General features: G+C 37.1%; 1 protein-coding gene across 12 annotated transcripts in view; it reads right to left on the bottom strand.

Annotated features, from left to right (window-relative positions):
• The window catches only part of PSPC1 (paraspeckle component 1), a 92701-nt gene that overhangs the window by 21433 nt on the left and 43468 nt on the right, over positions 1-27800 (bottom strand). The window contains exons 8-9 of one of the 12 annotated variants that reach the window (XM_004012171.6): positions 24454-24623; positions 21801-22272 (exon numbers count right to left, since the gene is read on the bottom strand). The exons of 10 other annotated variants lie outside the window; for them this stretch is intronic. In XM_004012171.6, the coding sequence (XP_004012220.3) occupies positions 22087-22272; positions 24454-24623 (356 nt within the window). In that variant the 3' untranslated portion in view covers positions 21801-22086. Of the gene's footprint in view, positions 1-21800; positions 22273-24453; positions 24624-27800 lie in introns of those variants that run through there. One more of the 12 variants, XR_003590489.3, reaches the window with a different exon arrangement.

Below are 27800 nucleotides of genomic sequence, written 5' to 3'. Positions count from 1 at the left end.
AAAAATGGAAATAAAATGGACACCCGGATTACTTCTTACAGACACAATGATACCCGGACTACTAAAGATTTTAATTACCTTCAGTGAACCCACAAATTTTGCAAAGCACTAACTATACTGAAAACTAAAAGGTACTCTCCAGAATTCAGAAACTGCTAGTTGCCAGTCTTAAAAAGGGTGGTTTACCTTAATCCTTTAATTCAATATTTAAAAACAATCCCTAGAGTTTTGTGTAAAGAAGTAGTCTCTGAGATTCCTTGGTGGTACAGTGGTTAAGAATCCACTGCCAATGCAAAGGACACAGGTTCGATTCCTCGTCTCGAAGTCCCACATGCCGTGAGGCAACTAAGCCTGCGTGCCACAACTACTGAAGCCCACCCACCTTAGAGCTGGTACTCTGCAACTAGAGAAGCCACGGCAACCAGAGAATAGCCCCCACTCCACAACTAGAGAAAGCCTACACACCATCGAAGACCCAGCACAGACAAAAAACTAAAATAATGATGTAGTCTCATACCAAATGTGGCCAGATTTACTCTGCACTGGATTGTAACCAGTAAGACACTTACAGATGTCCTGCTACCCACATCCATTCAGTGATGCTCATAATTTGGAGTTAAGAATCTGAGGAGATACAGAAGTTTCATATCCTTTTAATATTTTCTGATCCTGAGGAATATTAAAAATGTGAAAACCAAAAATTGCATTTAAATAATTTTTTTGGCAGTGCCACAAGGCTTGTGGGAAATTAGTTTCCCAACCAAACAACAAACCCAGGACCGTCAGTCAAAGTGCCAATTCCTAATCACTGGACTGTGAAAAAATTCTCTAAAAAAAGTTCTTTAACTAAAATCTGAAGCTGTAACTATACCAAAACTAGGTGACAAACGTGGTCTGTTTTTAATTTTAGGATGAAAAGCTCAATCAGAACTTTGTAAGGTCTTCACAGTGGATAGGAATCTGCCTGCAAATGCAAAGCACACAGGTTTGATCCCTGGTACGGGAATATTCCATATGCCACAGAGCACCTAAGCTCTCGTACCACAAATCCTGAGCCCACGTGCTTCAAGAGAGAAGCCACCATGATGAGAAATCTGAGTACTGCAACGAAGACTAGCCCCCATTCACCAGCACAAAGCACTCATAAATATTTTAAGTCATTGGCAGAGTTACTTAAAAAAAAAAAAAAAAAGAGCTGTGTGAGAATTAATGTTTGATTTTACATTCCATGCCAGTACATCTGAAATGGCTGGTAACAGTGAAAACCAAAAAGACTCCAACCACACCGTAAGATTTTTTCACACAGAAATGTGAATAGCCAATACTACATGCACTTTTCTGATGACTTTTCTCAAAGAAACAAACATTAAAAATACAGAAGACATATTCTTAACAGTCAACTATGTACCAATGAGATGGAGTACTCACATTCTCATTTTCCGCTGAGTATACAAGTCAATTATTATTACATAGTCTATTATATAAATTATATAGAAATAATAGTACATTGCAAGAAGTAACTATGGAAGATAAATACTACATAATTCAACAAGTAAGGAGGTTGAGGAATACTCTACAAAGCTCTTCCAATTACAACACATGAATTGTAAAAACTGAAGAAATAGGATTTTAATAATGGCTCATGGTGAAAAATACCTTGCCAGAAATCACCCCCAAAGGTAATGTTCTCCTCTAGAGCAGACTCCTGTGGTATTGAACCATAAAGGAATCACATTCTTTATTAGCAAGCTCGCAAATGCCTTTTGAGAAATTCTGAAGTTTGTAGTTATGGAGAAGGGGACATCCTCCTGATTGTTACCCTCTGTGATCTTATGCAGAACCAAACATGATCCTCTGCCTTGATGGCAAAGACACCACAATAATGGCTGCTAAAACAATAAACCAAAGGCCACTACCATAGGCAACTTACAACAGACAAAATATGTACTGTACTCTTTACTGAAATAATCTCATTCTATTACCTAATACATTCTCTATAAGCAAGAAAGAATATGTCTTCAAAGATTATAGAGAAATAGTTTGTGATTAAGAGAACAGTATACCAAAAATTCAGATGTCATTATTTTCCAAGAAAACATAAAAGCAGTGAATCTGTTAAAAACATAACAATACATATTTACAAGTTCTTCCTGCTTTTTGATGTAATACAATTTCAACTGATGAACACATGATACAAGAAAATACACCTTCAATTGACTGAATTTATTAGAAGGTAGACATTTTCTCAACATGACTTTAATTTTCATGACTTCTGGATTGAAAATTTGCAATAAAACTTAAAAAATCTAAGGCTTTGACTTTCTATCAGGCTCGTGGATCTTCCACCCATGTTATCATGCCAAAAGATATCACAAGTTCAACTAATAAGTTTCATCTTTCAGCTGGTATTATACAAAAATATGTAATAAAAACATTCAATTTGAATTCCCAACATCATCTGGCTTTTCAGAATTCTAAAAGCTATCTGTACTTAAAAAAAAATATACATATATATATATACACATATATATATATAATCTCATAGGTTATATACACAGATCAGTGAGTTTTATACCAGCTAGTAATGAAACTTACACAATCTAGTTATAAACAGCAATTAAGAGTATGGTAAAAGAAAGGCAAATGTGCTTCACTAAAAAGGTACCTTAATGGCCAAAACTATCTGAAAAGGTAATCACCATGAGAAGTTACTAGGGAAACATAATGCACCTGCGTCTCAACAGTGAAAACCAACAGGACTGATGCTGGAACGGATACAGAGCTGCAGGCATCATCACTGCTCTCAGGCTACAAGGCCAAGCAACTCTGGAAAACTGCTTGGCTGTTTCATACGCAACACTCAGCAACTTCACCCTTAGGTGTCTTCCCCATGAAAAATGAAATGTGTAACTAATTTGCAGAAGAACATTCTGAATGTATCTGCCATATGTGCAAAAGCAATTGTCATAAGAGAAAAAAAGACCTTGGAATTGAAAAACACCACTGAAAATTGTCAAACTTAATTATGTTCCCAAATTCCTACAAAGGCATTTCAAGTTAAGAAACAAACAAAACCCGAAACAGAGAAAGCAAAACTCTTCAAAACAAAAGTTAAACAAAAAAAAATCCAGGGACTTCACTGATGGTCCTGTGGTTAAGAATCTGCCAGCCAATGCAGAGGACACCGGTTCAACCCCTGGTCTGGGAAAACCCACATGCCTCAAGGCAGCTAAGCCCCTGTACCACACGCCTGAGCTCACAAGCTAAAACTACTGTAACCTACGCACGCCGAGCCTGTGCTCCACAAGAGAAGCCCATGCACTCCAACTGGAGGACAGCCCCTGCTCTTTGGAACTAAGACAAACACATGCACAGCGTGTGAAGACTCAGCACAGCAAAAAAATAATTTTTTAAAGGGAAAAAGCCCAGCAGCATTATCGGGTTGTGATAGTACTTCTCAAGTGCCCTCCCCCAAAAAGCCAAAGAAAACCAGCCTCTGTGGCTGTATACTCAGGTTAAGTTTTAAAAGCAAGTTCAGCTACAGCAACGATAAACTGTGTGTTTTACTCAAGATGACATTACTTGTTCAGCCTCCACTGTTTACTTTAAAAATTCAATATTCCAAATACATTATTGTCACACAGAATCCCACAGTAGTTACTTCACAAATTAACCATGTTCACAGATAATGAAAAGGAAATAGAATGAACAGTCAAGTTTTTTCAACATATACTTCAAACCACTTAAAAACAGCATCTAACTTACATTGAAGATACCATGTAAATGAACAAACTAGGAAAAGCATTTCTTGCAGAACCCACTACGCATTCATATGCAATGAATAATATCACAGTGCTGTACTTAGGAGACATCGTTCTTTAGTTGCTCAGTTGTGTCCGACTCTCTTGCAACCCCAAAATATCAAACAAGTTTAATGTGCACTGTTGAGAGTTGATCATCTATTTAAATCTACTTAAATCCAAGGTGGAAATAGGTGCTGAGCGACCTCAGCGAGGTGGCCAGAGGCTCACCTTCTCAGACGCTCTTTCACTCTGGGTGCCAGCTACCAGGCCTCTCTCACAGAAACTGTTTCTGAGTTAGTGTGTCCCAAACAGTATTTCCCTGAAAATTCAGCAGGCGAAAAAAATGTCTGTTGGGGTTCTCCATAATAGCTTACAGAAAAAAATCTAAATGAACTTTTTGGCCAACTCAATACACTGAGGTGGTTAAATGTCTTAATGCTCTGTTCATAAGCACTGCACAAGATTCCAACCATTTCTTCTGAAGAAAAAAAAAATGGGGGGGACTGAAAAGTCAAAAAATGGGAGAGTTTTTAAAAAAAATCCTGTCACAATTTTTTAAAGTGCAAAATTGTATTGATTATTGGGGAGTTTGAGAAATTCACAACTCTCCAAACTAGATGACTAGAAAACATAAAAACACAGCATAAAAAAACCATAAAATCATCCATCATAAATCTCACTTCTCAAACTTTTTATGTCTCCACAACATCTGAACATACAACATGCTCACCTCAGCAAATGCTAGGAGGGCTGCTTGATGTCCCGCCACTTGGCCAAGGACCCCACAACCCTTCACAAAGCACCACAGGAACTACAGAAATGTGTGGGCACCTCGGCACTCCCTTGAGTACCTTATTAAACTATATATGCTATCGTATTTCCCATTTTTGGTCACCATGAGGGCTTACAAAGACATATTTTAAAAATCTCACTGTGACTTCCAGGAACTCCAGTGAGAGCCTGGAAAGCTGCCTGCTAACTGATTTCACAAAGCAAGGTGGGCAGGGCAGCAAGAACCCCTTTAGAGCCTCAACTCAAACAGTGTCCCTCAATAAACTGCTCCAGAACCACTTTACTCCAAACAGCACTCAACTGAAACTGTTCACATACTAATGCATTAACACTGCTACTGCGGTAAAACGAAAAAAGAAAAGGCAGGCTTTTAAACAGATCCCCCCTTTCCCACCCCAGAAAACAGTATGGAACGAAAGGCACAAGATATAGGGTTACGTTCCTGCTGGGACAAAACAAAAAGTTGAAACAAGTCTGGAGTTTTGAACATTCTAAATTTGTGTGTGTGGGATCATCTAGCTACATCCAAGTGACTGAAAAATAGGAAATTTAAATGGCTTCAAGGATGAAAATCGGACTCCACTGTCTCTGTCATTTCCTGGCTAAACTTCATTGAGGCCCACAGATGAGCTCCCCTCAAGAGTAGACAAGACACCTTTCATGACCATCAAAGCTGAGCCCACTGCATCCGAGTCATTGAAAGCCTGTGTGAACCAAGCCCAGCTCCCCTTCCCTTCTCTTTACTGGTCACTGGTCTGCCTGTTGCTTGCATCCTGGGCTCTCCTTCAGTCAAGTCCTTCATGAGCTGCTACAAGCCTTTCAGGTCAGTTCATTTCAGTTGCTTCGATATGTCCAACTCTTTGCGACCCCATGGACTGCAGCATGCCAGGCTTATCTGTCCATCACCAACTCCTGGAGCTTACTCAAACTCACGTCCATCGAGTCAGTGATGCCATCCAACCATCTCATCCCCTGTTGTCCCCTTCTCCTCTCGCCTTCAATCTTTCCCAGCATCAAAGTCTATTCCAGTGAGTCAGTTCTTTGCATCAGGTGGCCAAAGTATTGGAGTTTCAGTTTCAGCATCAGTCCTTCCAATGAATATTCAGGACTGATCTCCTTTAGGATGGACTGGTTAGATTCCCTTGCAGTCCAAGAGACTCTCAAGAGTGTTCTTCATTCAACACCACAGTTCAAAAGCATCAACTCTTCAGCACTCAGCTTTCTTTATAGTTCAACTCTCACATCCATACATGAGTACTGGAAAAACCATAGTTTTGACTAGATGGACCTTTGTTAGCAAAGTAATGTCTTTTCTGAACCACAAACCAGGTCACATCACTGCCCGGCCCAGCCCAAGCCTTTTCTTTGGCTTCTCATTTCATCAAGTAAGAGTCTCATGGCCTCCATACACGTGGCTCTAGACTTGTGTTCTCAATAGGCCAGAACTGCTCCCAAGAGGGAGAAAATTAGTTGGTCAGCAAAAATCTTAAATTTTATGTATAAAGCACAAATACAATATACAAACAGCTATCTGTGGTGCTAAAATTTCACTCAATGGGACGGTTGAGGGCTTCAGTCAGATAAAAATGGGAGGAAAGAGGGGTAAGAACCCTCGGTTCACTCAGTTCCAGCTACAGTCCCTTCCTTGCTGTAAATGGTACCCCTCAGCTTGAACAGGACTCACCTTCAACCTCTAACCTCCCAAGCCTTCTTCTCCTCCTGTCATTCATAATCAGCTCAAGAGCTGCCACCCCTCCTCAGGAAAACCTCCAGGCTGTCCTGGCTAAGTGGACAACCCACCCCCTTCCACCGCCCCCAGTGATGTGGATCCCAGCTGCAGCCCCAGCACCAGCAAGGCCATACCACATGTTCAAGAACACTGCTCACCTGCAATAATAACCACCACGCATGAGGGAACAGAACACCATGGAGAGAATACTCATCATGACAGTGGATACTGGGAAAGTGACCTGTGACTATCAGATTTTAAATTTAAAGTGAAATTTTAATATCAACAGCAAAGAGGGGGAGGATTCTTCTAGAATAAAGAATTCCCAGTTCTTCCTACTCTTGCTATTTAAGAGGTGAACTTCAAGTCAAGCACTCCACTGTTAATACACTGACCCATTAGCTCTCCCTAGTTCAATCATATAATTTCTCTTCCTAGACTTTTACCATCACCTGCAAAGATGCCATTATTTCCTATCAACATTTGACATTTACTGAGTTTATGCCCTCAGCTAACGACTGCTGGGGGTAATGTTAAGTTTCCACTGTCCACAATAAGGAAGGCAGTATCTGAAAAACAATCTTAAAAACACACATACCTGGGCTTTCCTGATGGCTCAGTGGTAAACAATCTGCCTGCCAATGCAGGAAACATGGGTTCATTCCCTGATCTCAGAAGATACCACATGCCACGAAGCAACTAAGTCCCTGTGCCACAACTACTGAGCCTATGTTGTCTACTGAAGCCCACACCATAGAGCCCATACTCTTCAACAAGAAAAGCCACCACAATGAGGAGCCCAAGCACCACAACTAGAGAAAAAAGTCCATGTAGCAACAAAGACCCAGCACAATCAAAAGAAAAAAAAGACGACCCCAAAACCACACATGCCCAATGGCCTAGTAGAAATTTTATCCTACAGACATATTCATACAGTCTCTATTCTGTGTACCCAACAACATGCTACAGAGCATATAATGGGGAGAAAAAAAAAAAGAATCAATGAAACACTGTCCCCAAAAGATCTGGTACACATACCTATGACCTACCAGTAAGTATAAGAGTGAGGGATCATTTAGAACACTGAAAATAGAATATTGTGAGATGATTAATAGAAGTGTGTAGTGTGCTTGCATATGTATTGTGTTTAGAATGTAAACAAACATGTATGTGAATGCACAAAACCTTCCAGATGGATGCACAAGAAATTGTAACCATGGCTGCTCCTGGACAGAGAAGCTGGGTGATGTGTAGACAGTAGCAAGAAAGTTTCACTGTGCACCAATCTGTATCTCCATGTTTGTGTATTAGATGCATATTATTAAAAAACCTCAAAATACACTGAATTAGTTTATGCATCAATAGTATTTGAAGGCCTCTTGATTTTTATCAGATGTTAATGCTTTCTAATACACAATGGTGTGACAAAGAAGAATTTCCAGGTCTCCAAGGACTTGAATGCTGCTACAGTACACAGCCTGCACTAAACAGGGCTTATTCCACCTTTGGTTTCCACACTAATGCTGGCCATTAACCAAGTATGAATTAAGTAAGTTATTTAAGTGTGAATTTCTAATGAATACAATGGCAGTATTCTATGGAGCCTTAAAGGTTTAGCTGTATTCCAGTATAAGACTCAGTTCACCGAAGCCTTCAAGTTCAACCTAAACATCCACAGAGATGTGTGAAGGGTGTATCAGCCCCTAAACTATATACATGTGCACTGGTCAACTATCTGCTTCACACTTTATCAATTGGTGCTCACTGTTGATGACTGTCAGAATTCTCAAGCCAAGATCATTTCCTAAGCTGAATGATTTTCCATACTCAGCACCCTTTCTAGATGTCACAAGAACTTGAAGAGCTCCATCCTGACCTCACTGCTCTGTTCCTGTAAGTTAGTGGCACCAAAATGGTATACCAGATTTGGGGTTCAAAACCAGTCAATCTTGCCTTTCTTCCACATAACCTCCCCAACATTCAATTATCCATCACGTTCTGATCATTCTGTAATTCACTGATATATCTTGATTTGATTCCTACTTTTACTCTCCAATCCTTTTCCTGATCCCAACAGGCTGTCTGGCCTGCAAGTCTGAGTTTAACCAAATTTGTCCTTCCACAATCCAGGTAACTTTTATGAGATACAAATCTCAGGAGTTACTCTCTTGCCACTATGCTCCTTGTGGATATCATGGAGTAAGAGCTGACTAGTTTTCCAGTCTCACTTTGGCTAACTTCTCACTTCATACACTTTTGTTCATACCGAGTCCTCATTGATACCACCTGCTCCCGAAACAAGATGCAGCTCACCTTGGAGACAATACTGGGACATCTCTACCTCCCCAAACTTTGGACACACTCATGAAGTAACTCTCCTGCCCTGAACAAAAACATTCCCTTCTCATTCATAGTATGTATATCCTTCCCAACTAGTTTATCTTATTTCCACTTATCTTCTCCAAACTCCCTGTAACAATTCTGAACAGGTTTCACATGTACTGTACCAAATCACCAAGTGTCCCCAGCACTGCCACTGAACTGTGCATAGCAGGTGATTATTTCACATGAGCAAACACTCTAATAAGCCCAGCACAAGGTACACTCTTTTCTGATAACAAGACTCCAAGACCTATTGTGTATTCACACATGCTCTCTTGAATTCTCCCTTCTTCTGCTTCCCAATTCATGCAGATATGACCAACCTCAACCATGCTGGTATGCACCAGCCATCCCTGCACTGCACTTTACCTCCTGTGCTGTACTCGAACCGCAAGAGTTGAAGTTTCTCAAAAATATGAACACCTTGTGTCCACCCAACACTGGCTCCTTGGCCTTAAATAAAGCAAACCCTTTTCATATGGAGCTAGTAGACTTTCTTCAGAACCAATGATTCAGAATCACCAGCCACTTCTAGTGAATACCTAGGCTTTATCCACATCTAACAATAACGTGATCCTTTACAATTCATTTGTGGACCCTATACGTTTTTTTAAAATTCATTTATTAAAAAAATGTAGTAGCAGCATATATCCAAGTATCATGACAGCAATAAAATGTCTACATTAAATTAGCATTTTTAATACCTACATCATGATGTGATAAAATTCATTTAAAGAAAAAAAGCAAAATGCACTGTGGCACTAGCACCCATGCTGTGTACGTGCGCTCACACACTGTCCAAAAGAAAAGAACTAGTAAAGGACAAACTAGAAGAGAACTGTAGTTAACGGTCATGATGAACTGTCCAGGGTTCACTTAATGCTTAACCTTGCCGAGCACATGCCAAGAGGAACACATGGATCCAGCAGAGCCCTGGAGCACCAAGGGGCTGCTGCGGCTGTTCCGACAGCTCGGGTGGGAGCAAACAAGGCCAGCCTCCAGAGGGAGCCCCGTAAAGATGGTGATGAGGAGCAAGGGAAACTGAGGAAATATTCAAGATAAAGGGCCCTGGGAAAATTTTATGAAAAACTGAAATAGTTCAAACACCTAATTAATTGGTCTTAAAAACCAATTGTCTTTCTACACTAATAAGTATAAAGGCAAGAAATTGAACCATAATTCAATAAAATGTATTAAAACATATTTGTATTTCAAATACTACATATTCGCTATATATATTAAAAAAGTTAAACATCTAACTCAACTTGATTATATTTATTTGACCTTCATTAGAAGTTAGGACAATATACACACAACTGTAACATGCTGATTTTTACCTGAAATGGCACTATACTGTAAACTAGAAAAAATTTTTGATCCTCTCCAACTGCATTTATCTCCCAACTTTTCAGCAGCTCTGACGTTAGGAGCAAAGAAATCTCAAAACAGAAAACTGCTGTTTGCAGGTTCCCAGATGGTGGCACCACACCCACTCTTCATACTCTGCCCACGTTAATCTGTCTTCACCATAAAGCACCTAGTCAGAAGACTTACAGAAGCCAAAATGCAGGAATGAAGTATTATCACTATACACTTAAGTTTACTATATAATCTATAAACATTTCAAAACACCATCTCAAAGGCGACCCAGAAAAGCAAACAATGACTATAAGTAATTTAAAAAATCCCCAGAATCCATCCAATTGAACAGTAATAAATGTTAACCAAAAGACCACAATAACGGAAGCAAACAAGTGAAAACAGGGTGCAGTGAAAGGGAGCCAGCAGCCTTAATCAGGGCATAACCCTTGAATAGGAATTAACAACACAAAAGACCGAAGAGAAGTTTCTTCATATTACATATTACATGCTTTTTCTCCTCCCAATATTTGTACAAACTAATATCTCAATCTTTTTTTTGATACAATACCCAATTTACCAAACAAAGCCTGAGAGGAACAACTATTGCCTTCAAAACAGAGCATTACTGAACTATTTCTCCTGGAAACCATAACCACGGAGCCACCTGACAGTTCAGTCACTAGAGGAATTACCACCATCACCATCTGTGTCCGCTGGCACACACATGACGATCATGCTCCCTGACAAGCTGTTCTGGCCCACTTGTCCCCTTCTCTCCAGGCCATACTAATGCCAGGAAAACAAGAACAGAACCTTCAAAAACCAGCAGCCTTTGGTTGACACTCAATTAGAGAACACCAGACTCTCCTGGAGAGGACTCTGGCAACCTGCTGCCCTTTCTCATGAATGCCTGGTGCTCCTCTGGTACCAACCTCCACTGCGTGGAACTCAGCCACTCACAAAACTGCAGTGAGAGCCTTTTTAAGTTAGAACTGGTACCAGCAACCTCGCCTCCCCAGGCTCCCCTGTCCATCCCAAACCACTCCCTTTACATTCTCCCTTCTTTCCTAGCTCCTCACTCTCTTTTTAGACATGTTTCTATAGATGTATATAAGGGCATATAGTCTCCCAAATCCTATTACACATGCGGCTCTGCCCAATGTTCTGCCTGCTCTTCTTGCTCTAACTCCCCACTGTGATGACAGCTAAGAACTTGCCAGTTCTCACGTTTCCCTCACCATTCACCAGACTCCAAGCTCACAGCCGGCAAAGACCAAGTCTGTTTTCTTCATTATTTACACACAGGCTAAGACAAAAGCTGCTTAAAAACTGTCTACTGAATGAATAAGCAACCTGGGAGTCTCATCCGCACAGATGAGCTGCAAACTCTCAAGTCTATGCCATTTCCTCTTGGATATCTCCTCAGACCAGTTCAAGAAATAGAAGTACCAACTGTGCCATGATACTGGGAACACTGATAAAAGGTAAGTAAAAAGCAGGTACAACAAACAAGCACCACACACTGACGAGCTGATAGGAATGAGGAGAAGTGGTCTAGTTCTGTGGGGAAAGGGTCCTCCTCAGAGACCCAGGGAAACAGGAGCCATCTCAGGGCTCAGTGAGCAAGGGCAGAAAGATGGCGGGACGGAAACACAAGAGCAGGTCAAATAATGCCCATGGCCAACAAGACAGCAGGGGCTCTGTTCAGACAGAACTACTGCATCTGGCACAGGGTAGGAGCCTTTTAGAAGGAAGCACAGGACATTATATGGAGAATAACTGCGAAAGAGACAGTAAAAGCAGGACCAGCTTGAAGTGTACTAAGTCACCTTCAGTGATAAATGACAAGGCCTTTCTAGGTCATTGTTCATCAGATAGAGAAGCTTTATACAGTCTTTAAAACCCCAAGGAACCACTGTAGGAAGTCAAATCCAAAATATTACAAAACCGAGTGGACAGCCATTCTCTCCCTCAATCAGCTACACCCCATGCCCAGTCCTGAGCACTTACCTTCCGTGTCTCAGCAAACGGTATCACCACTGGCCCAGCACTCAGACCAGATACCACAAGGTCACCAGCACCCTAACCTCCTGCTCCCACCAGATCACTACAGTCGGCCCTGGGCATGCGCAGGGGGCTGGTTCCAGAACCCCCTCAAAACACCAAAATCCTCTATAATATGGCAAAGCATCTGAATATAAACCATGTTCATCCTCCTATATGGTAAGTATCTTTACATCACTTACAATACCAAATATAATGCAAACGTTATGTAAATAGTTGCCTATGACAAATTGAAGTTTCAATTTTTGGAACTTTCTGGAATTCCCTACCCCTCCCACCCCCACACTTTTCAGTCAGCTGTTAGTTTAACATGCGGATACAGAATCCAGGGACACAAGGGCCAACTGTGGTCTCAAACCGTACTCTATGTGTAAAATATTTGGCTGGAATCTGAACAACCTTCATAAATACTAAAGATCCTGTCAAGGAGCATGTGTAGCTGGGGAGGGGGGGTTAGGGAATCAATAGTCTATGTGGTCACCTGGCTTTCCATTTATGACCTAGCCACCCCTGTCCTGACCCCGCCCCTCATCTCAAACTCAAAATTTAACAATCTTCACTTCTCCACCCTGACTCCTGGCCCTGGACAGCTCGTTGTTAACTGCTCACTGCCCCACAGTCCTCTCTCCAACTCCCACCTAAAAATCTACCCTGGGCAAATACTTACTCACCTTTAAGTCCTGCTCAAAAATGATCATCTTAATGAAGTCTTCCCAACATGACTGGATATTCGCTTCTGGGTTTCCAGAGCACTTCCTAATCGTTTCATTACTACCAACTGGCCTAACAGTTTGCTTAATCCCAAGAGGTAGGTGCCATATTTGGTTCATTTTTGTATTCTCATTACTGAATACGGAGTCTGTCTTACAGTTGGTGTCATTCATCCACTAAACATTTAGTAAGGACTTGCTAGGAACTGAAAATATATCACTAATTGACAGATAAGGTCCTTAACTTTCTCAGAACTGACTCCTAGATTAAATGGAGTAAATAAATGAAGAAAATTTCACAAAGTTTTAGGAGAAATCTTACATGACAAAGTGTCTTCAGGAGTTAACAGTAAATATTTTATAAAGAAAGTGTCAGGTAGATAATATACAAAAGTAAAGGGTGTAAAACGTGTGTCACTACCTCCTGAGAACTGGGAGTTCAGCAGCGCTGGCCACTCCTGCACAAACACCAACTCATCATACAGGAACACTGTCCCACCCTGACACCTCACGGTGAGCATACACTCAGCAAACCCTCAACCTCAAGTTATTCTTTTTACAAGATAAAAATAAACAGATTCATAACTATAGGCCATGTAACAGGATGCGAGGATTACAATCATGTAAGGAAAATAACAGAATTTGACAGTTACTATCCTAGACCAGCATTTCCCAGAAGAAAAATAATGCAAACAAAAGAAATTCTCAATTTCATAAAAGTCAACATTGAAGGGGGGAAAAAAGCAGCAAATGAAATTAACTTCATAGTATACTTTATTTAACCGAATATATCCAAAATATTACCAACAAGTAGTCATATGAAAGGTTGAGATAGTTTATTCTTTCTTCATACCAAGTCTCTGCAATTTTGTGTCTATTTTACACATCTACTTCAAATGGCAAATTTTCTTCAATACTTATATATTAGGTTTCATTAAACTTAAGATGCAAAAGTAAATTCACATACCCAAATTATCCCAAATATGCTTACACTGCATTGATAACCAAATTTAAGTTAATTATAATGCAATTAAAACCCAGTCCCAGCCTTACCAGTCCTGTTCCAAAGACTCAACAGCAACCTGTGGCCGCCACATGGGACAGTGCAGCTACCACAGCGGACTGACTATACCACTTACTCGACCACAACTCTGTTTTATCGGAACAGACTACACTTAAGAGGGTTCTGTCCCTTTATCTCCGGAGATAGTCATTTTCCAGTCTCCTTGTCTAATAAAGCAGCTATCATTTTCTCTAGTCATCTCAACTATCTGTCACTGAGTGTCTTCAGATCTAGAATGCAAATGCCAGAGAGCTGAGGGCAGGACTGTCTTTGGCACAGCTGTCTCTGCAGTGCCCAGGCTGCAGAACACTACTGCCAATATCCGACTGCTGAAACCAGTCTTGTTTACATGTTGCTAAATTATTTAGTATGTGTATTATGTGGATATGACCTAAGGAAAAAAAAAAAAAATCAGATCTGTATTTTTAACCCAGAGAAATCATCCAGTCATTGTCTAAAAGATCATAATGTGAATAACTTGGCTTACCTATCTCTAACACTTGAAGCACAAACACTAGGATATATATTAAATTTCGTCTTCCTGAAATATAAACACATTACATTGCAAAGCAGAAATTAAGAATCTGAATAGGTATTTCTATATTGTACTTCACAGCCCCCAAATCTGGAACGTGTCATTTTCCAAGAACTTCTGATCTTCCTCCTACATATAATTTACAAGATTTAATGGCTCAAGATAAAGGCCCATTAAGCATAATATACAGCTAACAAGCAAAAAAACAAGGTATCTTAAATTTTCCTAATAAATCATTATGCATAAATCTAAATAGCAGCAACACATCATAAAACTTTGATGGCTTCCCGGAAAGATAATGGTGGGGGGCTGTAAGAAGCAAAGGCAAAGTCTGAATCCAAAAACTACAGCAACATAAAAATTATATTCAAACCCAAGAGTTTCCTTCTTCAAAATTTATCATTTTTCTGCATTCATATGCCTAAAAATAGTTAAGCATTGACTTTTGTGGATGTCCAAGGACTTCCCTGGTGGCTCAGATGGTAAAGCTTCTGCCTACAGTGTGGGAGACCTGGGTTCAATTCCTGGGTCAGGAAGATTTCCTGTAGAAGAAAATGGCAACCCACTCCAGTATTCTTGCCTGGTGAGCTACAGTCCATGGGGTCATAAAGACTCAAGACAGGACTGAGTGACTTCACTTTCACTTTCAAGGACTGCCAGCCACAGGACTTCAAATCAATTCTTGGCTGAAGAAAACTAGCAATAAACATTTAAACAGGAAAAACAAATATATCTAGAAATCTATCCATATGAATTTGCTTTAAAGGATGGATGAAACAAAGCCTTCCTCTCATTGACCTGCATGAGAATTTCTGTTTGAAAAACAGTTAACAAGCCACCCTAGGATAGAAGTTGAGCCTCTTAAGTCCTAGACTCCGAAGGAGCAAGGAATCTGACTCCTTAATGGGGTCTGTGGATATGAGGACTTCTTAGACCACAGTTAACACTCCTTCCTGGAGCCACATCTATTTCTGGTTCATTAAAAAAAAAAGCTTGGTCAAAGTGGATTTCTGGTGTCAGGGTTACTAGTCTGGTGGGAAGCAGGACAGAGAGGCACCCAGGAGACAGCTGGATTACAAGGAGAAACAAGTCTCCACACTTTTTGCTTTGCACAGATATTCTTAACTAACATATACCACAATGTTCTAGAAACTATATTCCAAGATATTTAGAAGGCTGCAAACCAGGCAATTATTTCTTTGCACTAACATAGACACAATTGTTTGGAAGAAACTATTGTCAATACATTAACTATGTGCTCTCATTATGAACCAGTCTGATTATTTCAACATACTATATAATTTTAAATAGACTTTTAAATCACATATATATGTAGCATACATATATATCACTATAAGGTCTCACAAAACAGGTTATAACTCTACCTAAAATTACTTAACAATTCTCATTTACTACACTGCCAGATGGGTATCACTAAAGTGAATAATAAAAACTGAAGCTGGAAAGCAAAAGAAATTTCATTTAGTAAATATATACATGGTCTTAGAAAAAATAATTTATCAAAACTTTATCCTCAGTCTGGAAAAGCAAAAGATGAGCTCACTTACAAAAGCCATTATTTCATCAAAATAGTATCATTCTATTCATATTCACCAGGATGGGAAGTAAAGATCAGCAGTTTTCCAGCACCTTCACGGGTCATCTGGCACAAGCACATTCAAATACACTGACACAAAAACAAATTATTACACTGTTTCAACCTCATACTGGTAAGAATAGCTGAGAATCAGTTAAGTGAAAAAACTTTACATTTCAAAGTGTGTATTTCTCTATATGCCCTCTTCACTTGAACTAACTAAATTTATGAACTCACACACAAGAAAATCCTACTTCAAAAAGAGCATTATGTTTAGGACTCAGTACTTAATAGCCAAGTCATAGCCTTATAACAATAACAGACTTTTCGCAGTTCTTGCCAGCTGGCAGAACCTGGGAAAGCTTGAGAGTGTTTTGGTTTCTCTTAACAACTGGAAAAGGGTTCTACTCAACATACAATGTACCAGGACAATCCTCTCTGCCACCACCACCAAAAACAACCAACCAAAAGAGTTACTGTGCCTGTTCAGAGGAACACTTTAGAACAGAGGTTTTAAAGTGGGGTCCCCAGACCCAACATATGGGTATCACCTGGGAACTTGTTACAAATGCCTGCTGTTTAGCCCCACCTGAGACCCGCTGAATCAGAAACTGGAGTAGAGCCCAGAAGTCTGTTTTACTGAACCTCCAGGTGATTCCGGTGCACACTTAGCCTGAGAGCCATCAATTCAGAGAGACATCCAGGACTACTGTAATTTATAGCAGGGGTTTTTTTCCCCCCACTGTTGTATCTCAGCTCTGGAGAAGGGTCCAAAATACAAGAGGACCTCTCAATACATAACTGGTACAACAAATAAACAAATATAGTGAATTCTCAATGACAGAGCTCCCATAAACATTTTCTTGTCATAAAATGATATATTCATATTAGATAGCACAACATTTATTTCTCACAATCCAGTTTGCTCAGTTTGCTAAACTGTTGGCTCCATAGTTATTCTGTTTAAAATATTCTAACCACAGGCATAAAAATGTAAATATTTTAAACACAGGCATAAAAAAAGAATGAACATTATAGATTAAATAACCACTGAAGAAGTTATTATCGTTTATAACACTAAAAAGGTCAGAAATTATTAAAAGAGAATCACTATGTGAAGTTAACATCTTTTTAGTACATAAAGAGAAAAAAAGGTCACACTTGTAAATCTAAGCAATGTATCATATTTGATACGAATTTATATTATCTAAATTAAAACATACCTTGACGAGAAATTAACTAAAATCATCCTGGCAAAATGTACAATGAAATAAGATGGTTTCTCTATTCTTACGTATTAGATAATATGAATAATTTGCAGAAAATAATTTTTTAAACAAGCATACAAAAATAAAAATGTACATAACTTGCACAGAACATGGCAAGGATAAACATACACAAAGCTTCATTCACAGAAGCCTGGTTCACTGACACTTCGCATAAAAGAAATCAGAACTCGAAGACTTGTTTCTTAAAGATCCACTCACAAATATGACATGAAACGTTATAGCTTTTTATATTATTTCATATATATATATTCTACCTTAAACTGAGATGTATAACACATAATAAAAATGAACTTGATCCTGAAGTGATAATTTCAGAGCTAGAAACAAATTCCAGGTATAAATATCAATTCCAAAACCTTCAACAACATGCCATGTAAGACATATATGGTGCACTTACATTATTACGGAATCAATCAACACAGGGCCCTTGTATTTAATGAGTAAATTAAAACCATTTATTTTTTTATACTTTTAAAAATAAAGAATATAGAAAGAAAAATTCATGTATTCAAACTATATACACTTCATTCTACCTAATCCTAACAATTCAAGTCAATTTTAACACAGAAGTGAACTGCCTGAAACTTGACATTTTACTTAGAAGCAATACCATCTCTTCTGAAATTCACTGCTTTAATTCAGGGTGACAAACTGTAATTTTAATGAAGATTTTTAAATGAACAGTCAAAATCTGAACAAAGGAGTCAATAGTTACAAGAATGGTTTAAGCTATAATAGAATATACTTGAAAAAGAATTTTTAAAAATATGAATTACAAACTCCGGCTACATTACTCTAAGAAATGTGATATTCTTCATCTAGAAAATGAAAGTTTATCATATTGAAAGTATCACAAAACAAGAAAGTACACACTGCTAATTCCACCAGGTGAATAAAATATACCCTAATAATAGGTTTCAACCAAAAGGAATCCTTAAAGATATTTATAATCTAAACACAATTTTATAGAAAAAGACAAAAGGTCAAACAATATTCCCAAGGTAACACAGCACTTGGACCTTTAAATATTCAGTCATGTAAGATTCAAACTTCAATCAGTAATAACGTTATTCGGTAATCAAGACCCTTCGAAACAAAGACCCTTTCAAGATATTTTTTCCTATACTCAGAAGATACTGCTATTGATTTAAAAAAAGAATATACAATATATAATCCTGATTTTAAAGATCAGAAAACTTTTTTAAAAATCAGATTCTATAAAAATAGTGAAATTCTTCACCATTTTCCCACAATGACATTCTATAAACTACTTAACCACGTTCAACCAGGAAACAGTATCTGTATACTTTATTACACACACTGAAGAAAACCAGTATCTTATACTACTACAGTTTCCCGTTTTTAAAAATTTAGTAATGAAGGGTAGTGGAAAGGAAACAATGCTCTTGAAAAATATAAAACTACTGTCAATTTATTTAACCATTATTCGTTTACAATGAAATAACCCAGGTTGGGCTATATATACCACTTAAGAGATGGCCTGGCTATTTACTCTGAAGTAGCCCCTCACTGACCCCAGGAGTTCCTGTGGAGGAGCATCTAACCAACTAGGAAGTAAAAGACAAAAGACAATATTTACAATGGTGAAATCTAGGAGCCAGGAATGTGCCTTATTCTTGAAAGCAAGTCTGACTTTAAAATCAGTTATGCTCTCAATTTTCAGGAATATAGTTAAACATATTACTACATATTATAACAAAACTCTTAACATACCAAAAACCCCACATTTAAGTATCATACTACTCCCTAGTAAAGTATCTTTTTCATTTCTGACTAGCACCATCTGACACTAAATATCAAAAATTTTAAAGGTTTAAACATTTATCACATTCTTCCACAAACCATCTCAGTTCAATCACACATTTAATGTTCTTCCTCTCATTCATAATCTAATTTGTAATTATAAACCCACCCCCAAATCATTAATGTGACTATTAACCATTCATTGTGACATTTAGCAATTATTATAGAGTTTACACGTAACACCAACTTTCTGAAACTTGTATGTTCGACAAGCACATTTCTGAATAAAATGTGATAGCATAATTTCAATTAGTACTCGAGAAACAAAATTCAATTCAGATATTGTCATTGTTGATCATCTCTGATTCTATTAAATGGCGATTCTAGGTAAAACAAATATTTTTCCATGTTACTGATATTGTAGGATTCAAAACAAATATTTAATATCTTCCAATGAATGCTCAGCACTGATTTTAAGCATAAAAACCCAAAACCTCAAAATAATAAATTGAGCTTTATGAAATACAAGTGAACCAATAGCTTTTTAAAAACAGAATCTGTCAAGAAGAAAATGAATACATTCATTCTTAAAATAAAAACAGAAATTAACAAAATACATTGCTAAAATAAAACAATTAGAAAATGGATATTCATTTTATTTTGTGCATGTTAATAACAGCATACGAAACCTAAATCATGCAGACTTTAAATGCAGTGTTTCAAATCATTACACAAAAAGAAACATAATATTGTGATGTTATACTACTAATATTGTTTCATATTATCTTTTTAAAAAAAGAATTATGGGAGTATGGATGACAAAAATCACACTTATTTAGAAAAGCTAATACTATTCTTTATTTTTACATCTACAAGCTTTAAGCAAATGGCATTCAAATGTCTTCCTTGGCATTCTTTTCCACAAGAAAAAATGACTGAGCCACAAAGTTGTTTAACTGGACAAAAACACTAAAAACTTGAGTAACTAGGAGTTCACAGATGCTCCACTTGACTCACTCAGAAGCTGACTGTTCCCAGGGTAAACTTGGTAAGAACTGGAACAAGGACTTTTTCGATGAAGGGAAAAAGCTGTGTAGAGCTCTGTTCTTGGAGCCAGAATGAGCCGGACATTAGAATGTTCAGATTAGGGCATCTCTTTGTGCAATGCTTTCAAATGTTCTTGAATGAATCGTACGGAATTTCACAGCCTTGGCCAAAGCTAGCTTGGTATTAACATCAAGGACAAAGTTTCTCCCAATCTTAATTCAGTTTTGAAGCAAAATACAATACTAAAAATTACCTAAAGATTTTACGAATAAAAATACAGATGACGGGAAATGTATATTCAGGTGCAGCAGATATCACTTAAAAATTATAGCTGATGTTAAAACTCCCCACACTGCAATTAATGTCACAAACATAACAAATTACACCCCTTGCCAACTCACATTCACAGAAAATGTGATGAGAATAGTCTATTATTTTACCATCTCCTTATCGTGTTTTCAAAGACTGCCAAAAACAATAGAATGCTGCCAATTTTGGAAAATAATTCCATCCATATTGTTTCTAAAAAAATAGAACATAAAATAGTACATAAGAAAAATGTGATACAAAAGAATGCATCTCAAGCCTGCCTTATATTCAATTGCTTTTACGCAATCTTAAGTAACCAAACTTCTTTCAAAGGACATCTTCCAGCAAAAACAGAAACCATGCCTGGGTAATATTTACATACTGCTCACTTTTTTAAAGCATTCTTCAGAAAAATGCTAAAAGCATGGTACAGTAACACACTGAAATGTTATGTGAGAAGTAACTGTGCTACAACCAATGCCTGACGCCTTAGATTTGTGGCTTAAATACATGATTCCTCAAATGTAATTTTAAATTAAACATGGCTAACATACAAAATTTTAAATATAATGAGAACTCTGTTTTGGAATAAAAATTCTAATGTGATGTTTCTCCATTCTATTGAAAATCAATCTTTAAAACATAATTGATAAGAAAGAGATCTAATCTGATTGCCATAACACTCACTACATGAACCATATTTCTAGGAGACAAAGCACACCTCGCCTGTCTGAATGCAGAGACACCCCTGAACATTCACAGCCCTGCAGAGTCAGGCCACCTTGAACATTTCTGGAAAGAAACATGCTCAAGAAATGCCGAATTTCTTTTAAATACCACAGCAAATTCCCAACTAACATCCTAGCTAACGCTATTTATTGTTTGATTTTAAAGAAAATGTAAAGAGTAAGATCTAGATATTGACACCAAATAAATAACAGCCAATAAGATTAAAAATAGATATTTTATAAGCAAAAGAGATTTGCCTTCAAACATTTTTTTTTCAAGATTCAAAAGATTTATTTGGAAAACTCAGCACAAGACAAAGATATCCTTAATATTCCTCCTCAGAATATCTGAATATTCAGAATCTGTATGAAATGTAGACAGCAACTCTGATTTCACAGGACATCAATGGTGCATACAGGTGTAATCCCCACACCCGCCCTCCCCCGCTTGCTACTCTGTCTGCCCCTTACTGACATCAGTTTTCACTAAGCTCCTATCTTCAGGGCAACTTGCACAAACGAAAATCATTGTCATTTGTAAATGGCTGGGGTTAGTTAAAGCGATCCAAGTATTACCGTTACAGCAAAGTTTAATAAAACTGTTAAGAGAATACCACTAATAACAGTTTAAAATTATCCAAGATGATTTCTTTATTGAGATTAACTACACAGAATTCACAGTACTGTGGCATACTTATATTTAGCTAAAGTCACAAACACATTTGAACATTCACAATGATGAGTATCATCATTACCATTCTAATCTACAAAGCTTATGAATAAAGAAAAATACAAAAACTTCAAGTATTAAAAAAAAATTTTAAGTCTAAATACAATAACAATAAAACTTTTCTTCTAGGTAACAGGTAAAAGTTATTTTTCTCCTCTAAACAGTCATGAACGAAAGACTGTTTAGTATCTACGACGCTTGTTAGGGCCTTCAAAGTTGGCCCCTTGGCTCCCTCTACCAAAACCACCAGGACCACCACTAACAGGACCTACGCCACTCATCGGTGCTTGAGGGGTTTCAGAACCTGTTCTACTACCCATAGGTGATCCCATCTGAGACGGTGGTCCTTGCGGAAATCTATCATTGTGCTAGAATACCACATAACAAATGTGAAGTCCATTTGGAACACGCCAAATATAAGTGACAAGAAAAATTGGCACAATCCCAAGTGGTGGTGTCATGAAGTTCAGCAGAAAGTCCAGCAGAATCAGGATCACACATAGAAGGAAGAAAGGAGCAATTTAATTAGTTACTATGTTTTAAAAATAAAAAATAAAAGAAGCATCTGAATGAAGAGTTACATTTTGCTAATGCTATGCCCCAATTTCATGAAAAAAGAACTGATTTTACGAAGTGAATGCCATCTTAAACTTAGTTATTATTTTACTGTTCTGATCTCTCTTTTTATTTTTATTTATTTTTGCTTGGCCATGCCATATGTGGCTTGTGGGACCTTAGTTCCCTGACCAGGGAAAGAACCCAGGATCACAGCAGTGAAACCACACAGTCCTAAACACAGACTGCCAGGGAACGCCCTCTCTTTCATTAAAGTTTATATTGCATATAACAGTTCAGTTAATAAACGTACTGTGTTTCAAAAATCAGAGACAAAACTGGGGAGCAGCATCACACTGTTTGAAAAAGTACTGGGTTGGCCAAAAAAGTTCATTCAGGTTTTTCTGTGCCATCTTATGGAAAAACTCCAACCAACTTTTTGGCCAACACAGTAAATATTATAAAAATTTAAACAGTAATGCATTTAACATAGAAAGTATATATAAACACAGTTATAATTTCAGTATGAAAACTTTCAAGGAAGGTGCTTTTCTGTAAAGACTATTACTGGGAAAACAGTTTTTAGAAGTCAAAAGGCAGAATTAAACACAAATATGTATTCTGAAAAACTTCACAGTAATAACTACATATCATAATCACAAGGGTTGACCAGAACTCCCTATAAGCAGTAGTAAAATACCACTGTGAAAAAGACTAAGGGGGATATTTAAATAAATGTTACCATTTCTGTGTGAGGTAGGGAAAAGCAGACCAGTTCCTTTTACTATGTCTCTGCTGATTACATGCTACACAAAACTTTAACCAAAGTATTTTTACAAGTTTTTACTAGCTCTCAGACACTTTACTATGAAATAAGCCTCCACTGAAGGACACAGGTACACTGATCAGTATGTAACACCTGATCTGATCACAGTCAGTATTATGTTACTGCCTCGTTATCTGTGTAGATACTCATTTAAAAAACCTGTTAGCATATCCAGTTTGTCCAAATTCTTAAAGGACTATAAAGTAAATAAAATTTAAAATAGAATACTGCATCCACTGGTTCTAAGACCCACGTTCACTGCTTGCATCTGTGAGATTAGGAGGGTAAACTTTAGAGCTGATGGCAGGTCTGAGTCTTAACAGCAACACCTTCTCTTTCTCAGCAGTAATGGTATCTTCTACTCCAGAACTGAGCTTCCTTTTCCAAATACACAGTCAACTAATTTCCCCTTTCTTAATGTTACTCAGGACAACCATTAACAAAAACCAAGTAAGAAAATGTTTTACCAATATAAAGTCTCATTTAAATAGTGACAGACTTTAAGGGAAAAGAAAAATGGTATGAGTTTTGTCACTGATACTTAAAATATGAAGTACAACTGAAAAACATTTTTATAATATGTAACCCAGACAAAGATATCTTCACACTCTCAAACCAAGATATGAAATTGCCTAAATTTAGAAATAAATGTAACTGAAATTACTAAATCTATTTAGTGAGAATGCAATATTAATATGTTTAAAATATACTTTAAAACTTTAATGTAAATTTTACAGTTAAATTATCTGAAATTACTCGTGATTTAAGACAGAAAACTGTGTTTTCATACATATTGGGGCTTCATACCTCACCAAAGGTAAGGAATTCAGTGGAAAAGAACACAATCACAAAATACTAGAATGTACACTGAATGCTGGTAAGAGGTGTATACAAATGAAAATCACTGCAAAATGACTGTAATTAACATACACATCTGCTATACACTCATATACAAAAGCATGCCATGGATCATAATCCTAACTCTTGAGATAATAAAAAACTGCCTCTCATAAATCAACATCTAAGTTCATAATATTACCTTTTCTTCATTGGACATTGATCTTTACTGACAAAACAAATGATGCCAAATTATGTTAAGTGTGAAGTTACCTTTGGGGCAGAAGTAAATACTACTGATATAATCACAATAATGTGCATGATACATTACCACTGCTCCATTATCTGGCATCATTGGAGTTCCCATATTTGCAGCTCCTTCTGGCCCCATGGCAGGACCAGGACCCATTGGCGGGCCAGGAATAGTTCCTCTGTTGTTCATATTCATACCCATCATTGCAGGAGGACCTTGGTTACCAGCAGGTGCTGGGCTAAACGCATCTACGCAAAACAATCTATACTTAGAGCTGTCCTATCTTAGTTGAGTAAACATTTAAAATTTAACAATACTTAGGCAATCTATATAACAAGAATATTATCAAAATCATTTTACTTCCTTAAGAATGGGACACTCAATTATTGACTCTGATCAAGCACTACATTTGCTAAACAAAAGTACATATAACAAATGAGAAAACTATCAATTATTTTATGTCTGAGACTATCCAAGCTTGAAAAGTTTTCTTTAAAACATCAGTATTATTTGCTGCAGTCTGCTTTTTAACCTAATTATTACTCCCTTATGAGTGAAGAAATTATGACAACTCTCTACCAGTTTAAATCAACTGCAAAGGATTAGCACTTACAAAACCACTTAATTTTCTTAGTCATGACTAAAAATACTAGCATGTAAACTATATTAAATTGTGATGGGAGAAACCACAACCTCATATATAGATATGTGTGTATATATGTATATATAGTGTAGGTATGTGTGTGTGTACATTATATGTACATATGTGTGTGTGTGTATATATATATATAAAAAGTTGACTGTAAAAAACTTGACTTTTACAGTTACTGAAAATCTCCCAAAATTACAGGAGGTACTCTATTAACTAGAAATATGCAATAGAAACAAACTAAAAACTTGAAATGATTCATCATGACAAAACTTTTTTCTAAAAGCAAATGCAGATAAAATACAGAACCAAATGCAGATAAAATACAGAACCAAATACAGATAAAATACTGATGCAGCTATTTAAATTTTTTTTGAAATACTGAATAAAGAAATTCTGGAAATGAGAACAATCAGATACCTCAAATCTTTTTTTCATCAAGACATCCATCTACCTGCCTCATGTTAACTACATGTAATACATTTATAATGGATACATTTTTAGGTATCCTCTTGTAACTTTTTAAACTTTTAAACTAGTTATACTTGTTTATCATTAAAAATTCATGACAAAGACTGAATTTTCTTCTAGTATTAGCTAATTTCATGACATTCAGAACTCAATTTCTCAAAAACACATTATAATAGGAGTGGGAAGTTATCATTCAAATTCACAGTTCAGTATCCAATGAAGCTCAACTTTGCACAAGGCCGAGTACAGGAGCAGCTGAGGGAGGAAGTCTGACTTCCTGTCATTCCTGGCAACATACTCTGTGGCTCCTTCGGAACCCAATCCCCAGACCCCAGCCACTTCCTGGAAAGGAAGTAGTTCCTTAATCCCCCAAAATTCTCAGGAGTAAATCTACACTTAACTATCCAACAATGTTTCTATTCCCTTAGGATAGCGACAAATAAAATTTTTACTTGACTTCTACAAACTTCTCCCACAAGCAAAATGATTAAGGGCAGAGGCATGATCCAGGAGGAATCCTACCTCAACTTTCCCCAAAAAGAACAGATCAAGGATTAGGGTTGTTTTTGTTTTTTTCCTTCTTCTTTTAACTAAACATAATTATCACACCTAACTTCTAAGATACAATTTAACTATACAAGTATGGGTATAATAAAAGAAAAATATTTTCAAGTATCAACAATTGAACTACTCTTATTTTTAGTAATTATGTTCTACCAGATGGCTGTAATTAGACTAAATGTAAAGATCTAATAAGGAATTTTAGAGTTATCTGGTCCCCTGAAAAGCAATTTTATAAATTGTGTTCCACGTGAAGTAAACCAAAAAAACCTTTGTCACATTTCATCTGTGTAACTTGAGAGAATATGACAATTTACCAACTGAACAGTGACATTCAACTGCATGATAAGGACTTAAAAGTCATAACTCTCACTTTGAGGATAAACTCTCACTTTGAATAAAATATAAAGAGGAGAAAATTAAATGGAGTGGATGTTAGGGGAGCTAACTAAGTGTTCAAACATGGTTCTTTAGTGAATAAAATCCCATCAAAACTTTTAAATCTCTTAAATTCCTAACTAAATAAGAAATCTAAAGTTATATTCTCCCATTTCTTCTAATAAAGTTGCTCATCAAGTCAGACTGTTTTCATGGTCCCTAAAACATCAGAAATATTTCAAGTTTGGTTCTGATGTTAATGGACAATCTAACAATTATAATGGCATTTCAAACTACCTGTAAAAATGCCATTTCAAACAACCTCATACTGAAAATCCTTAAATCCACCTGGATTATATTATATACCAGCCCACAATTCACACTCTGAAAAGGATATAAATACTCAACTACCTGTACATCACTATACCCTCAACTGTACTACCTGATTTAAAACTTCTCATGTACTCTTGGTTCTGATTCTTTTCATGTACCACTGTACTACAACTGTACTATACAATTAAGTTCTTTGAGTTAAGGGCCATGTTTTGTGCTTCCTTTGCATCTCAGAGACAGTCAATAACCACTTTTTTGCAGATAAGGAAAGTGACACAAGTAAACAGCAGTGGTCTTAAATGATTTAGATTAGCTAACTGGCAAATGGCAATAAACTGGCACAGTGGGAAGTGGTCAGTCATGGAAAATGCTCGACCTACATAGATGCTTTCAGGTTTCTTATTCCACACATCGTGCATACGTTCTAAGCACAATGTGGATCTCCTCACTGGGAGTGCACTTGATGCACTGGAGTGTTAAGGTGATGTAATCCTTGCAACAATATGTACATTTGACTTATGTAGATTTAACCTCAGCTTCTGTGAAACTCTTATATAAAACATTTATCTAAATCTCAAAGGCATGACAGTTAAAATTTAATAAAACTTATGAAAACATCCCACTTATGTTTCTCTTAGCTTATTTACTTGGTATTGCTCCCCTGACCACCTGGGTAAACAAACAATCAATATTAAAGTGCTACTATGAACATTTTCTTAAAAACTTCACATCAATTCTAAAGATATACATGAGCTTAAATATGTAAGACATATCTCATTTACTTGACAAGTCACACATGTCTCCAAACAGTGCATTTCTGTGTATGATACTGAGGGCTAGGGCAAAATAAGTTAAACATTCAGTAAAATGAATAAAAATAGCTTCAAAGTTATGCAAAATGTTATGTTAAAATAGAAATATATAAAGTACCCTCAAAAAGTTTAAAGACACTATAACCCAGAAGCTAGCAAAATTCCAACACCAAAAAGCCACTTGCAGGGCATGAAGTTTGATTTTTAAAAGTACAACAACA

Source organism: Ovis aries, chromosome 10, assembly GCF_016772045.2.
Source record: "Ovis aries strain OAR_USU_Benz2616 breed Rambouillet chromosome 10, ARS-UI_Ramb_v3.0, whole genome shotgun sequence".
NCBI classification, from domain to species: Eukaryota; Metazoa; Chordata; class Mammalia; order Artiodactyla; family Bovidae; genus Ovis; species Ovis aries.
Note: the sequence above shows the minus strand (reverse complement) of the source record. Positions and strands in the feature narration are given on the sequence as shown.